The 16,882-nt window shown below is 45.5% G+C and overlaps 1 protein-coding gene across 5 annotated transcripts in view; it reads right to left on the bottom strand.

The window, feature by feature from the left end:
• OSBP2 (oxysterol binding protein 2) overlaps nucleotides 1-16,405 on the bottom strand; it is a 191,451-nt gene extending 175,046 nt beyond the window's left edge. For 2 of the 5 annotated variants that reach the window (XM_053586846.1, XM_053586844.1), the window contains exon 1: nucleotides 15,255-16,405. In XM_053586846.1, the coding sequence (XP_053442821.1) occupies nucleotides 15,255-16,342 (1,088 nt within the window). In that variant the 5' untranslated portion in view covers nucleotides 16,343-16,405. The remainder of the gene's footprint in view (nucleotides 1-15,254) is intronic. The other 3 variants (XM_053586847.1, XM_053586845.1, XM_053586849.1) reach the window with 2 other exon arrangements.
• Nucleotides 16,406-16,882: the final 477 nt, after the last annotated feature.

A 16,882-nucleotide genomic window follows, 5' to 3' on the forward strand; every position in this document is an offset into this window, starting at 1 on the left:
TTCAGATAGGATAGCTTTTGCCCAACCCAAGAAAACATGGAGTAAGGTACAACCTTAAGGTTTTTTATTTCTGTCCCTCTCTTCTCAAAGATTTTTACAAGTCAAAGTAGCCTGGTGTCAAAGCAAATTCCTGTTTCTACATGCCTCATTTGAGCACCATAATTAACAGCTGGTTGCACCACCTGGCCTCCCAGATGCAGTGTGGGGCCATACTGTAGAGCAGAGGTTCTCAACCTGTGGGTCATGACCCTCAGGAACTGTATAAAGGGCCGCAGCATTAGCAAGGTTGAGAACCACTGCTGTAGAGACAGCATGAGTGAAGAAGTACGACTACCTGAGTTAACTGCCCACCACCCACCTAGTAAGTGTCATCCTGGAGGACCCACTTAACCTTCTAAACCTAAGTTTCCTCATCTGAAATATGGGAATTTTTAAAAAGTTAATTTTCAGGCTCAGCAACTGTAGCTCAGTGGCTAGGGCACCAGCCACATACACTGGAGCTGGGGGGTTCAAATGCAGCCCAGGCCTACCAAACAACAATGAAAACTACAACCACAAAAAAAAAGCCGGGTATTGTGGCGGGCACCTGTAGTCCAGCTACTTGGAAGGTTGCCGCAAGGGAATTGCTTAAGCCCAAGAGTTTGAGTGTTGTGAGCTATGATGCCACAGCACTCTACCCAGGGTGACAGCTTGAGACTCTGTCTCAAAAAAAAAAAAAAAAAAAGTTAATTTTGAGACTTAAATGAGATAATTAACATAAATTTATAATGTAGCTAAGAATTCTATAAAGCTATAAAACAGACTTAAAGGATCCATGATCCTAGATTTCTCTCTGTCTTTGTCATTCTGAGGAGAAGCCAGAATGGCTTCCACACCCTCTGCTGCTTTGGAATGTCGGCAGCTACGAGAGACCTGGGAGGACACACGCAACCCCAGACCTGAGTAGTTGAAGACCTGTCTATACAGTTACGCACACAGCTAAAAGCTGGTGGGCAGTCAGCAACCAGACAGCTGGAAGCTGTGGTCTCACAGGAAGCCTTCTTAAATTAACCAGTATACGCCAGGAAACAATCTGTTGTGGTTAATTTAACTGATTTTCTTTCTACACTTGTTGAAAATCTTCCTGAAAAAAGAAAAAGTGAGTCTGAGTTTCTGCCAAAGTTCAGGCAACTGGCCGCTGCATTCCTGGCTCAGGGTCTACAGGTACAGGAGCAGGGCTCCTTCTTCACTGGCAGCCCAATATTCAGCCTCTGATTTGGGACGGTAGATGGCTATGCTGCTGGACAAATAAGTGAAAGAAGGGAGGGCTGGGGTTGTATCAACAATGACCCCAAGATACAACCTGTATGTTGAAGAAATGATTAAAGTGATACATGGCCTTTTACAAAGCAATTGTACTCTCTGTACCTCATTTTCCCTATAACTGTAAAATGAGAATGACTGTGAACACACCAGTTCCCTCCTAGGTCTTAAAGACTGAAAATGGATGAAGCGTGGGAAAGCATCTCTTAAACCACAAAGACCCAACACATTATGAAACATTTTCTGCAACAGTTTATTCCTGATTGGTTTGTTTGGTTTTTATTTCATACAATGCGCAGAAGGATAAGAAATGATACTGAGGTTCCATGGCAGTTGGGAACCTGAGCTCATGGAAGTGACCAACCACAGCCTCACTTCATACTTTATTTTTTGAGACACAGTTTAACTCTGTCCCCCTGGGTCAAATATCATGGCATGATAGCTCACAGCAACCTCAAACTCTTGGGCTTGCGCAATCCTCTGGCCTCAGCCTCCTGAGTAGCTGGGACTCCAGGAGGCTGCCACAATGCCCAGCTAGTTTTTCTACTTTTAGTAGAGAAGAGGGTCTTGCTCTTACTCAGGCTGGTCTCCAACTCCTGAGCTCAAGCAATCCACCCACCTTGGCTTCCCAAAGTGCTAGGATTATGGTGTGAGCCACCAAGCCCCACCCTCACTTCATACTTTTAAAGGACCCAGACCCAGTAAATATACATCAGGCCCTCTCCCTCCAATGCAAATTATAGAATTGAAAGTGCTTGAGCACACTTCAGTTCAATAAGTATTTCCTGGGATCCACCTCTCCCAGCTGACTTACTGGTCTAGGGGAACAAAGATGTCATTCTCCCAAGTGGGAGGAAAAGACAAAGTAGGTCAAATCCCAAGGCTTGGAGAAGGAACAGAAGGGGAAGAAAGATGCTGGAGGAAAAAAATACTAATGGTAAAGGCTATGTGGAGGAGAACAGATCCTGAAACGGCCTGGAACTCTCTCGCTTCCCCGAAGAAGAATTTTTTCCCCACAGACCCACCTGCCATTGATCTCCTCTGTAGTGTTGGCCTGCACCTTTCATGTCACGTGAGCACCTCTGGGAAGGATGTATAAGGAAGCCCAGGTTGGAGTATAAGCCCTAGCTGAATAACACTGTCAAGTGCCAAAGACCTTCCGCCCGTGACTCATCCCTGAGGGTCTCAGGAACGAGCCCCCAAAGACTTGTATCATCACATGGGCTCTGGAACGCTGAAGATTACCAACCTACCTCTCCTATAGGGGATACCTTACACTATGGTGGGCTTCAGCAAGATGATGGCACACAGACAAAATGAGCTACAGTTGAGCAAAACACTGTGGCCTTGAATCTGAATTCAGAGTACCAGCACGAACTTATATTTTATCTTTCAATAAAATATAGTATAGGCTGTTTTATATAAAGTTATATAATTCTGTGTATGTGTATATGCCTATATACATATATATGTATCTGTATCAAACTTATAAATGTATACATATATATTTCCCAGCTCTGTATAAAAAAATACGTATTTCCTATATTTTATAAAAAATATATAAAACATATATATTCATATTTTCTAGCTCTATATACTAAAAAGACTTAGAAACAATGATTAATCTAGTGGCAATGACCCCTCATTGCACCAAGATTAGGATCTCTAAACACCATTTCCTACCAAAAAGAAATGAACCTCCTTGAAGAAATGGCTGACTCCAGGGCCGGGACAAGACAAGTGCAAGAAGTACCTAGAACAGTGGTTCTCAACCTTCCTAAATGACACAGCCCTTTAATACAGTTCCTGTGGGTTGTGATCCACAGGTTGAGAACTGCTGACCTAGAACATCTTTCCAAGCCAGACAGCAAAGAAGCTATCAATAATACTATCAGGGTCTTGTCCAAAGGACACCAGAGATAACTTGAAGAGGGTCCCACTAACCAAAGACAAGGCAGGCCAACATGAGCATTATTAAGGGTAATAACAGTAGTGGGCTAAACCACATCAAACATGCTCTTATCTATGAAACTATATTGATACTTAGAAAAACAAAACTAACACTGGGTGTAGTGGTTCACTCCTTTGGGAGGCCAAGGCAAGAGGATAACTTGAGGTCAGAATTCAAGACCAGCCTGGGCAACACAGTGAGACCCCATCTCTACAAAAAGTAAAAATAGAAATTAGCTGGGCATGGTAGTATACACCTATAGTCCCAACTACTTGGAAAGCAGGACCAGGAGGATCACTTGAACCCAGCAGTTCAAATTTTAGAGTGAGATATGATCATGCCACTGCATGCCAGCCTGGGCAACAGAGTGCACCCTCTTAGGAAAAAAAAAAAAAAGGGAGAAGAAAAACTAACTGGCCATCGTCGGAGGAGAAGAACCAACTCATTTTTTGGAAAACTTGTGAATAAAGAGAAGGAATCAAACATTGGAATCCAAGTGTGTGAACTGAGTAAACAAAGCATAGTAGATGAGAGGGTAAAGATAATAGCAAAATACTTTCATAGAAGTATTCCTGCTGATAAATGAGGATAAGTGATAGCATTAGACTAAGATTGATCACGAGCTCCTCACATCACAGAAAAAAAAAGGCCAGCAGACAGTGTGAGCTCCTGATGGAAAAACAAACCACCACCTGACCAAGTCTCCAGATCCATCTATCAAATTAAGAAATTACTGAGAACAGAGGAATAACATATGCCAAATCCAGCAAAATTCAGACTGTGGGAAATTCTATGTGTAGGCCTTATTTGGTCCTGATACAAACAAATGTATCCAAAAAACCATTTATGACACCTGACACTACTGAAACTGTGAACACTATTGGATATTTAATGATAACAAAGAACTACTCCTCATTTGTTTTAGTTGTAACAATGGTATTATGGACAGATTTTTGAAAATTCTTATCCTTTAGAGGTACATACTGAAACTATTACAGGGGAAATATGATATTTGGGGTTCACTTCAAAATGATATGAGAGGGGAGACTGAGGTGAAACAGGATTGGTCTAGAAGCTATTAAGTATTGAAACCAGGTAATGGGTGCGTGGAGGTTCATTATACTATTGTTTGCTCTCATAAATATTTAAAATTCTTTATAACAAAGAGTTTTGTTTTGTTTTGTTTTGAGACGGAGTCTCACTATGTCGTCCTTGGTAGAGTGTGGTGGCATCGCAGCTCACAGCAACCTCAAACTCTTGGGCTTAAGTGATTCTCTTGCCTCAGCCTCCCACAACGCTTGGCTACGTTTTGGTTGCAGTTATTGTTGCTTAGTTGGCCCAAGCCAGGTTCGAACCTGCCTGCCTTGATGCATGTGGCTGGCGCTGTAACCACTGTACTATGGCACTGAGCCTACAACGAAAAAGAGTTTTAAATACAAATCAATGCAATGAGCTCTCAATACCCTCACATATCCTTGGCTCATGCTAAGCCTTAGAAATGGGGCTGAAAGGGCTGGGCCACATGTGGCCCCTGTGGTCATTCCATTCTCCCAGCAATTTGGTGATTCCCTCTGAGCTACTGCAATGTTCCAGGCTGCATGGTGGATCTTTACAATATAAAAAAAAGATCACAATTACAAAGTGTAGTTTTGATAAAAAATACTTAAGTTTGAGAACCAACTAAGGACAAGGCACTATGCCCAGCACTGTAGAGGACACTACACTGAGATGACAGGGCCCCGTATTCTGGGGAGGAGGGTGATATTGATCTAATAGAGCAAGATGGACAAATACCCAGCCAATGGGGTGCATGACATAATACACAAAAGGGCATCCAGAGGATCATTACAGGGAAATTCTGGTAGGTCCATGCTCAAAAGACTCCGAATGTCTGGCTAAGATTTTAGCAGCAATGAGGAGGGGTCCTCCCGGCTGAGGGGATGGCAGGTGTGATGATCTGAACAGGAGAATGAAAGGCATGTGGTTTGGTCAGAAAAAGGGCAAGGGCAGGGAAGATGAGTGGTAGGGAAAGGAAGGTGGAGACCTGGCTGTGAAGGACAGTGAGTGCTGCACCCCAAGCCAGGCTTTATGTGGTGAGCCCAGGGAAACCGCACACTATGTTATAGGAAGGCAGTGTCTACTGCCGCTTCAAAGGATAGCACAATCTGGCAGTTTCCTATGCAAGCTCAGCAATGCCATCTGCTCTCTTCTTGGTTTTAGGCAATGGTCCAGCAATGCAGATCGAATGGTGTGATTCAAGATTGTTAAATTGGTATTAAATGTTAAATTGGTATTAAATGGCTGAGCCTGTGATGAGGTGCCAAAAGGAGCGAAGCATCCCTAAGTGATCAGAACTCTAAGAACTCTTAGAAAATGGAAACAGATGCAGAAAAGCATCGCATAGAAAAGAAAAGAAGAGTATAGCACCCAGCGTGACCCCCCCAAACTCACTGACAGCTTCCTCTCTATGTATAATCATGGAAGGGGCCTCTTAAAGCCACATCTCTATGTGGTGACACCTGGTGTGTGATTTACCACGTACTGAGTTGCCAAGTTCAATTGTATTCAGGGGTGTTTCTACCTCTCTTCTTCCCCATACGTCAGTATCTAACATAGTCATCCAGGAAATAGGCTTATTTTTTCCATCTTTCTTTCCCACTGAGATAAGAAGCTATTTATCTTGTTCTAAAGAACCTCACACCCTTTTCATAGGCCTTGTCTCTCTTTACTGACATAGTTTGCCAGCTATTTGCAGTCCAGAAGACTGCAGGAGGAGTGAAAGTCTTGAATACCCAGCTCCCTGAGAGCTCCCCCCAGCATTTTACTTGAATCTGCCCACCTCTTACTGAATGGCCAGGATGTGTGCAGACATCCCCTCCTCCACTCTAGTGGTGTGAGAGTGGGTATGAAGGTTTGTTGCCCACACTGCCTTGTATATTGTTGGCAGTGCGGGAGATCAATGAAGGATATGACTAAAGTTAGTGTGTGCTCATTGTCACAAGTGCCCCAGACTGCTCAACAGGCCCCAGTCTTGGATTAACAGACCTTCCCCGAGAAAAGTACAAGGTTCAGTAGCAGCTGACAAATTCACAGTGGACATGCCAAAGGAATAAAAATATTGGGAAGGAATAAAGGCCCCATGTAAGTATGCCCCAGTCATATGCCAAAACCAAGCTATCAGATGGTCATGGGGATGGTCTAGATCAGAAAAGTGTCTGTGAAGCAATAAAAGGCCAACCACATGGCCAGACACTCTACAGAGAAGGCACTCAGCACACAGAGCAGCAAACCGTGCTGTGTGGACACCCTGCAAGACTGGCATGTGGCTCTGTGATAGGAAACCAGGAGTGACACCATCACTCAGAGAAGAGTACAGGCACTCAACTCTCCTCAAGCCATAGCGGGGGAGGCCCTTACCCTGACTGATGTCACTGAATCTGCCAGGAGGAAGGAGTTCAGACCTGTCCAGAAAGGAGTTCACAGGCTTGTTTCCTATGCTGGCCCTTGGTTGGCATCTAGAAGCTTAGATTCAGGGAAGATTCCTGCCATTCCCTAAAGGTGGCACACTGTGCATAAACTATTTGTACAAACCATGTGATTGGTGCTAAATATCTGCTTTCCTTCTATGGATCTGAAATTTGGGTAAATGCCAAGTGGAAGATGCCCACATGATCAGCCCCCGGTGAAAAGCCTGGGCTCTGAGTTGCTAACAAGCTTCCCTGGTTGGCAAGGTTTCACACGTGTTGTCACAACTTGTTGCTGGAGGAATTGTGCCTTGTGCGACTTTACTGGCAGTAGACCTTTGGAAGCTTGGACTAAGTCCCCCCGCCACCACTTACCCCATGTCCCTTGCTGATGGTGCTCCATTTGCAGCTTGTCGTTATAACAGCACAGCTGTGAGCAACTATATGCTCGGTCTTCTGGGTCCTCCTGAACATTCACTGAACCTGGGGTTAGTCTTGGAGACTTCTGACCTAGGACCTAAGTGAGGAGTCTCCCTAATGTGATGTGGGTGGACACCTTTGCATGGACTGAGTCAGAAGTCCACGTTGGAGTCCTGGTGCTATCCATGAACTTCCACTTTTTCCTCAATCTAACAAGATGGCAAGGTCAAGACCATCACTTCCTCACTGGAACCATGAGCCGGAAACCACTCAGACACCTGCGGAGTACCCCACAGGTGGGAGGGTCCTGTTATCTAATTGGCTCTAACATTTTAGGGCAGAGGCCTCTTCTTTAATTTGTGGCCTGCTTCTGACAGGATCTTGGATATGTAACATACGCAAGGCAAACTCTCAGGTGCACAGAAGACTAGTTTAAAGAGCTATAAGATCAAGAAAGGTCCTTTTAAAAGCTTTACCTTTGCTCTCCACTCCCCGAGCACAGCAACTGCCAACTTTTACAAAGTGACAAGTGGCCCTAGATATACATAGCTCACACGTACGAACACTTATAGCTCGTCAAAAAAGGAAGGACAAATGAGGACCACAGAAATAAGCTATCAGTTCTTCAAAGCAGCTACTACAACACATGCCATCCTGTCAACATAGTATATTATATCCACATTTCCTAACTGATGCTTTGTTGGCACTCCTGGCTTAAACCTGCACTCTCCAATTTATCGTCTCAATCTCACTATAACAAAGTTTTTGAAATTGAAGACAAATTAAGAAAAATCTAACTCTGGCACTAACATACTTGGCTTTCTGAAATCTCAAAATCACAGGCAATTGTCATTCATTCCCTCACTCATCCATTCACAGACTAACCCGGCTACTGAGAGGATATCAATGGCTAAGGACTGTGCTTGGCTCCATGCAGAATACAAAGAAGATGCTGAACTTGGCCATGATATCCCCTTGGCACAAAGTTGTCTGAAGAGAGAGGTCCACAGACACACCCTATAAACTCCCAGAGGAGGAAGACCTGGTCCTTGGATAAGTCAGGGGCCACTGTGAGTATTTCAAACAGGAGAAGTTCAATGCAAGGATCTGCTTACACAGGAGATTGCACTGTTGAAAGAGAATCCTAAAGAAAGTGAGACAACCCCAGGGCCTTTGGGTTAAGAGCTGGCAGCACAGGAGGGACATACCGTCCAGGACAGAAGCTGGGAGCTAGGACCTCAGGTATACAGAAGACACACCTGAACCATGATGGGACTGTGGGGATGAAAGGAGCTTAGAGGAGAGAGACCGGCAGGGCATGGAAATTCCATCTGATGTGGAATGACAGAGGGAGGACGCAGCAAGCTTGACTCAGAGGTTTTCAGCTATTCATAGAAATGGGAAAGTTAGGAGGAGGAGGCAGATTTTGTGGGGGAAATTACAATGAAAGTCACCAGAATTTGCTAGGAATATTAGTGCACATTGTGCTCATCCAAAATGTTGCTAGTCCATTTTTCACTTGATTGCAACATTCCTATGCTAAAAGTTAAGAAAATATAAAAAACTGTGGTACACACATTCCATGGAGTGCTATTCAACCATAAAAAGTGGAGTTAAAGAACGTTCTCCTTAGTAAAGTATCTAAAGAATAGAAAAACAAGCACTCTATGTACTCAATACTTACTTGAAACTAGTAGATGAAAGAAGGGAGGGGGCTCGGTAAGCTCCCACCTAATGAGTACAATGTATGGGCATATTGTATATTTGGGTACCAACAAGGAGAATATGGTTTTGCATTCAGTTTTTTGTTTGTTAGAAAGTTGAAAAAATTTCATCCCCAGTTCTTGTCCCATAGGGAACATGTACTTAGGGAAGAATTCATAAATGATACAGAATTTTCACAAGTATTGGCCTCCTGGGTGAAACACTCAACTACAACTCAAACACTAAATGATATTTCAAATTAAAGATGCATCTAATATAATAAGGCCACCTTTGGGGGGGTCTAACCCACACGTGCGGACCTTTGTAACTTACCCTGCAGACTTGTACCCCCAACTTCACATTTTCAGGGATACTTTATACCTGGATGGTATTTTCCATCTCCATCCTCTTGAGTATTATCAAAATAGACATCAAAACCACCACATTTCTTGGTGTCTAGTCTCCACAGGAGGTGGCTTTTGGGAGCTGAGCTCAGTGGAGGAGTAAACAATCTACCCTAGAGGCAAAGATGTCTTGGTGTACCATCTTCTGTCACCTGACTACTGCCCCAAATGGGCACAGCTCATCAAAATGTTCAGTGGTGTTCCTTTCCTAAAGGATTTTCAAATTTATTTTCATATGACTGCAGCCTCCTTTCTTATAGACCCAGACTTATTTGAGGCCTTTCTTGCTACCTATCTTAGCTATTACTAAATACAGATGAGTCTGAAGAAAAAATAAAGTAAAACAAGTGCTACTGTTTGAAATAATTCCCTAGGAAACAAATGTCATTTATAATGTTGCCAAACAGACAACTGGTATACAACAAAACAGAAGTTTGTTTAACCTAATCCATTTTGTTGCTAATGTGGATGGGGAAAGCTGTGTTTGGAACACTTTTTTACATGAAGACTTGTAAAAAGTATTGAGGCCAATACTTTTGAAAATTCTGTATCATTTATGAATTCTTCCCTAAGTACATGTTCCCTATGAGACAAGAACTAGGGATGAAATTTTTTCAATAGGAACTTTCTAACAAACAAAAAATTGAATACAAAACCATATTCCCCTTGTTGGTACCTAAATAAACATACAATTAAGAACATCAAGCAATAGAATAAGAATCTCACCTTCTGTTTTATTCCTAGCACACTGTCAGAAAAAAGTAAAATCCTGCCAACAATTATACATATTTCCCGGAAATGTTTTTTATATGTGACGACATTTGCAAAGAGCATTTTTTGGCCAGGTGCAATAGCTCATGCCTGTCATCCTAGCAGGTTGGGAGGCTAAGACAGAAGGATCACTTGAGGTCAGGAATTTGAGGCCAATCTGTGCAAGAATGAGATCCCACCTCTAAAAAAAATAGAAAAATTAGCAAGGCATGGTGGCGCATGCCTGCAGACCCAGCTACTCAAGAGGATTGCTGCAGCCCAGAAGTCTAAGGTTGTAGTAAGCTCTGATGATACCACTGCACTCTAGCCCCAGCAACAGAAGGAGAGCAGCCAGTCTGGTGGCTCACGCCTATAATCCTAGCACTCTGGAAGGCTGAGGCAGGTAGATTGCTTGAGCTCATGAGTTCAAGACCAGCCTGAGCAAAAGTGAGACCCCATCTCTACAAAAAATAGAAAAACTGAGGCAAGAGGCTCACGCGAGCCCAAGAGTTGGAGGTTGCTGTGAGCTATGATGCCATGGCACTCTACCCAGAGTGACAACTTGAGACTGTCTCAAAAAACAAACAAAAAGAAAAAAACAAAGGAGACCCTGTCAAGAAAAGAAAGAAAGAAAAAATTTTTAAAGATTCTTTTTTTTTTTTGAGACAGTCTTACTTTGTAGCCCTCAATGGAATGCTGTCGCATCACAGCTCACAGCAATCTCAAACTCTTGGGCTCAAGCAATCCTCCTGCCACAGCCTCCCAAGTAGCTGTGACTACATGTACCCCCGCCACAATGCCTGGCTAGTTTTTAGAGATTGGGGTCTCGTTCCTGCTCAGGCTGGTCTCAAACTCCTGAGCTCAGGCAATCCATCCGTCTTGGCCTCCCAAAGTGCTAGGATTACAGGTGTGAGCCACCATGCTTAGCTTAATATTCTCAATAATATGAATGTTGGCACTATGTGCTTTCTCTCTTAGCATAAGCTTAAGCAATCAAATGAGATTCTCAAGCAAAATCCAGGGCTTAAGTACCCGAGGAAAACACATCTGAAGGAAAATTTTAATCCAAATCCCCACCATTTTTCTATTAAGGTAAAAATGATGGGAATTGAAATGCAGGTCAAGGCTACTATAAGATCCCATAGCATATCTGGTTGGCAAAAATCAGTGCTGACAATACTAACTACTGCCAAGGATATAGATCCACAGAATCTCTCATTCATTGCTAGTGGGAGCAGAAATTGGTACAGCTACTTTGGGAAACATTTTGGCATTATGTAAGGTAAACATTCACAATTCTCTGCAACCCAGCGATTTTACCCAGGAGAAACTCCTGCATGTGTACAAGAATTTTCATAGTAATCCCTCCAAAGGCAAATGCATAAATAAGAAGTGCAACCTAAACTCATTCCTTGGACGTTATACAGCAAAGTAAGTCCCATAAAACTCATATACTCTGTGTGTGTGTGTGTATCCTTTTATAATGTTAAAACTGATTGCAATAAAAAATATGGGCTTCTAAAAATTTAATGTAGGGGCTCAGCCCCCAGAGTATAGTGGTTATGGCACCAGCCACATACACTGAGGCTGGCAGGTTCAAACCCAGCCCAGGCCTGCTAAACAACAACGACAACTACAACAAAAAATAGCCGGGTGCTGTGGTGGGTGGCTGTACTCCCAGCTACTTGAGAGGCTAAGGCAAGAGAATTGCTTAAGCCCAAGAATTTGAAGTTGCTGTGAGCTGTGATGCCATTGCACTCTACTGAGGACGACATAGTGAGACTCTGTCTCAAAAAAAAAAAATTGCCATGTAGGCTGGGCATGGGGGCCTCACAACTGTAACCCTATTACTGTGGGAGGCTAAGACAAAAGGAACACTTGGGACCAAGAATTTGAGAAGAGCCTGGGCAACATAGCAAGACCCAGTTGTTAAAAAAGTTATTTTAATTAGCTGGGTGTGGTAGTGTGCACCTGTAGTCCCAGCTACTCAGGAGGCTGAGGCAGGAGGATGGCTTGAGCCAAGGAGCTTAAGGTTGGTATGAGCTATGATCACACAACTGCACTGCGGCTTGGACAACACAGCAAGACCCTTAGAGAACCAAAGAATTGCATGAAGATGAGATAAAACTTAGTAAAAGGGGAAGAAACGGGGTGGTGACCAGAGCTGGCCTGGAGGGAAGGCCAGAAGATGGGATGGAGTGTCAGGGGTCACAAGAAATATGTGCCTACATTTTATACAAATGCCAGGGTTCAATTAGTTAAAAAATTTTAATTTGAGGGTAGTTTTTCCAAAAGGGAAGCTAGCAAGAGAAATGACTTTGATTCCTTCCCTACTAGCCACACTGCCCCAGCAAGCAAGTATGACTCTACTGGCTCCAAGATCACAAATAAAAAATTCTTTCAGGGGCAGTGCCTGTAGCTCAATGGAGTAGGGCACCAGCCCCACATGCTGAAGGTGGCGGGTTCAAATCCAGCCCCGGCCAAAAAATTGCAAAAAAAAAAAAAAAAAAAAAATTCTTTCAGTTCACAAATACCTAATTTGCCTCTATCTCAGACACACCCACATGGAGACTCTCTAGAAAGGGCTAGAGGAGATAACACACACTCACGGTGCCGGACACAAATGGAGCACCTAAGAACTCAGCCTATTACTCTCAGGATTATGACCAACAAGTCTAAATGCTCCTTGACCCTAGCTGGCAGGTTGGCCATGCCTGGTCTAAAAAGCAGAATTCAGATCAGAAGTGGGGACAGGAGAGTGGCATTAAACACCTGAAATGGTGATTCTGGCTCCACCTCTGAAAGGCCTTTTTTGCAGACAAAGACTTCCTTATCTCCAGTGGCATTCAGACACACAGCCTGCAAGCTGGGTGCCTCTAGGTAGGCCACTGAAAATATTTTATTCAGCCTCAGTTCCCCTTTCCTGGCTGGCTTCACATGGAAGTATATATGAGAGCACAGGACTGTATAAGTGTCAGGAATCATTCATTCTATCCAGATGAGTCAAGCAATAATTTTACCCACCTTGGAAACTAGAAATGTCTAAAAACAGAAGTACAGGATTGTGCCAGCACACACAAAAGAAACTGGTTACCACTCTCTCCTCCCTACCAAATGAACATTTGTCTCCACAACCTTATCAGTAAGCACGTTTCGTAGTTACCCAGAGAATCTGCAGATTTGAGATTACCTTCAAGTCCCAACTGTCTACACATAGTTATTTTAAGAAAAGATGATAGACATCTTTACTCTTCCAATTAAAACAAAAAGGCATGAGGTCAGGTTTTACTTCCACTAGAACTAGCTATTTTCCCACAGTGGGACCCTATAGTCATAAACATTACCTTGACTTTTACAGTTTTAGTAGTACCTGGTAAATACATATAAATTATACTAAAACACTAAATGCAAGGCTGAGTGGGCATCAGAATAGATCTGGGACAGGTGAAGACTTTGGAGCCCAAGAGGTCTGGGTCAGAATCTTTCTCCACTGCCTACTGAGCTGACCTCAGGACTCATCTGTACAACAGGACAGTAGTGGAACCCACTTCACAGCATGATTGTGACCATAAAATTAATGAATGTAAGTAAAATGGAGTGTGTGGTCCACAGCTGACATGCCCTATGTGTTTTGTCCTTTGCCTTCAAGCACAGTGACACTTATTTATAGCAAATTACTGGAGGTCCCTTCCCTCCAGGCCAGCTCTGGTCACCACTCCCTTTCTTCCCCTTTTACTTAGTTTTATCTCATCTTCATGGATTATTTACATAACTGACAGAGTATGGGGAGATTAAAAAAACATCATTTGGGGGCGGCACCTGTGGCTCAGTAGATAGGGCGCCAGCCCCATATACCAAGGATGGCGGGTTTGAACCCGTCCCTGGCCAAACTGCAACAAAAAAATAGCCAGGTGTTGTGGCGGGCGCCTGTAGTCCCAGCTACTTGGGAGACTGAGGCAAGAGAATTGCCTAAGCCCAGGAATTGAAGGTTGCTGTGATCTGTGACGCCATGGCACACTACTAAGGGCAATAAAGTGAGACTCTTGTCTCTTTAAAAAAAAAAATCACTTGGAAAAGGGTCTCCTTTTGCTCAGTCTTCTAACTCCGAGGATAATGTGTTCCATGTCATATGTATGGTGCAGCTGAGTGGGCAAAAGGGCACCAGGGCACCAAGACACCATGTGGGAAGGGTACATTAGAAACATCTCATCTTTCTCCCTGCCATGAATTAAAGACAGCCAGTGATCCTCCATTTTGGAGTCAGAACCATCACTTAACTTCAGCAGAGCTCCCAAACTCTGAGGGGCATGATAGACTTGACCACCTTCTAGAAGCTATGTCCCAGAAAGGCTAGGAAGGATATAGTGTAAACGTCGTAGTAGGCAAGTTTAAAGGATACTATTGGCTGAGTGAAATGAGCAAGGTGACCCTGGTGTCAGTACAAGAAGCCAGGGTCTTGCTTGCCTCCTATTTGCAATGATGAAGCAGTGCTTCTCAGAGTGTGGTCCCAGACCAGCAACACGGGCCTCACCTGGGATCTTGTTGGGAAAGCTGAATCCTCCTCCCCAAACCCACTGATAAGAAACTCAGTGACTAGGCCCAACACGCTGGTTTCAATGAGCCCTGCATAGCTAGTGTTAGTTCTCTCACCACTGGACTGCAATTTTGAATCCCATCCTGCTTCTGGGATAAGAAAGGAGACAGCAGAACACTTCCCGGTTCTTCACAAAATGCCAAGTTGGGCTCCTGATGGGCAAGAGCTGTGTCTAATACATCTGTGAATCTGCTGTGCTCAGCCCAAAGCCAAGGCAGTTAGTTACTCCCACTTTTCCAGCTCATCAGGAAGGGAACAAGCAACACTTCCCACCAGGGGGTCCTAAAATCTGAACAAGGATACTACCTCCCTCAAACCCTAACATCAAATGATCTTAGCTCCTCAGCCAGAGAGGGCAAGGGCTGTGCAGGGTTAACTCCACCTAGCTACCCCAACCCCACAACTACCAAGACCAAAGAGAGACTGAGGCTCCATATCACTCCCTTACTCCACTCCTCATTTGTCCTCCTAAACTCACTCTTGCCAGAGGTCATGTCTCTAGATCACATCCACCCTTGTCAGAGGTTAGGGCCCCCAGCCTTTGGCAGTTGGTTAGAGACATTACTTCTCCTGCTGGAGTGCATGCTACCAAACCTCCCTAGGCTCCATCACCATCACCACCCCAACCCCAAATACTCCCACCCCCCACCCCCGTGGTTCCATACCTGTAGTAAGATAGCAGGCCATTGCCTAGCACGAACCAGCGGCGTTGGTAGCCCTTCAGGTAGTTGGTCCACTTGAGGAGCCAGCCTTTGAAGCTGTCCAGAGGCAGTGAGGCCACTGGGGCACTGGGGATCATGCTAGTCCCTGCTACTGAAACCATATTAGAAGTCTTTGCCTGTCCAGGTCGCTGAAGAGGCAGGGGCTTTATCGCCGGCAGCAACTCTGTCCCCAGCCCAGGGGACAGCTCTGATGCCGCCTTAGTGAAGGGCCCAAGCCTTACAGCTGGAGTGAACTCTGACCCCGTCCGTAGCAGGTCCAATCGCTGCCCAACCTCAGGCTCAGCTTTCCTCTGGGATCTTGGCGGCGGCTCAAAACCTGGCTCTGACACCTGTTCTGACAGCAGCTCCTGCTCAGGTCCGGGCACTGGCTGGGGCTGAGGCTTGGGCTCCGGCTCGGAGCCGGACGTAGAAGTGCTCATGCCCGGCGCCGCTGTGTGGCAGGACAAGCAGGGGACAACCGTGAACAGCGACGAGAGCCCGCGGGAGCGGCCGCCGCAGCCCCCGCCTCGGCTCGGAGCGGCCGCTTTCCCCATAAAGCCCGCCGACCGGAGCGCGGCCGAGCGGGCAGTGGGGGTGGGGGGCAGGCCGGGGGCGGGGCCGGGGGCGCCGTCACGTGCGCGCGCAGCGCGCGGCGGGGGCGCGCGCAGGTCCCTCCGCGGCCCCGTGCGCCCCGTCCCCGCCCGCGCCTGCTGGCTGTCGTCCTCCCGGCCGGCCGCTGGACCTGTTCGGACCCCAGTTCCTGCCTTGGTCTGGCCTTTGGAAAGAGCCCAGGAAACACCTGAGGGCTGACAGCTGGGTTGGCCGGCGACGCAGAAAGGATGGCGCGCTTCAGGCCACCATTCCTGCCTGAGCCCCAACTCGTGCCAGGCGCTGGAGGAACAATGATGAATGCTGAGCCCGCCTGCTCCTGGCGCAGCTCTGCTCACGGGGCCCTGCGCCCACGTCCCCCACCCCCACCCCGGCTGGGATGGGTTAGCTCCTTGCAACCCAGGAGAGGGGGGCAGGGAACTGGTGCAGCACTCAGAACCCATGAAACGCCAGATGCACAGGGGTCAGATGGGCGGCGCTAGAAAATGAAGAAACTGTCCCCACCCCCACGACAGCCATTACCTGTCTGTGGGTCCTTCTTACAGCCAACTGGAACAGTGGCTCCAAATCACCACCGCCGCTGCCTCCTCCACCTGGGCCAACTGGCCTATGGTTCATGCCAGGGCAGTTCACTGCAAGTGGTAACATCATTCAGGTTCTCTAAACAAATACAGGAAGAAATTTTGTAAAGCAAGTGTTTTAGTACAACAGATAACTTATTTAAAAGCAGGTTCTTGACTTGGACCTCCTGGTAGCCCTGGGTAGGCTGGTGGTCCATGAAGCTTCTAGTTGTTGAGGTTTACCAGTCTGTGCATTTTTCTGGAGAGAAAGTCCCTAGTTCTCATAGGATTCCCAAAGAAGTATGTGACCCCAGAAAGGTTAAACATCACTGATTTTGAAGAATATATTAGAAAGGGAAAAGTTAATGGTTACTATAAATAATCAGAAATGCAAGTTGAAAGACTGGATACAGGGCTTCTGCC

This window comes from Nycticebus coucang, chromosome 4, assembly GCF_027406575.1.
Source record: "Nycticebus coucang isolate mNycCou1 chromosome 4, mNycCou1.pri, whole genome shotgun sequence".
Taxonomy (NCBI): Eukaryota; Metazoa; Chordata; class Mammalia; order Primates; family Lorisidae; genus Nycticebus; species Nycticebus coucang.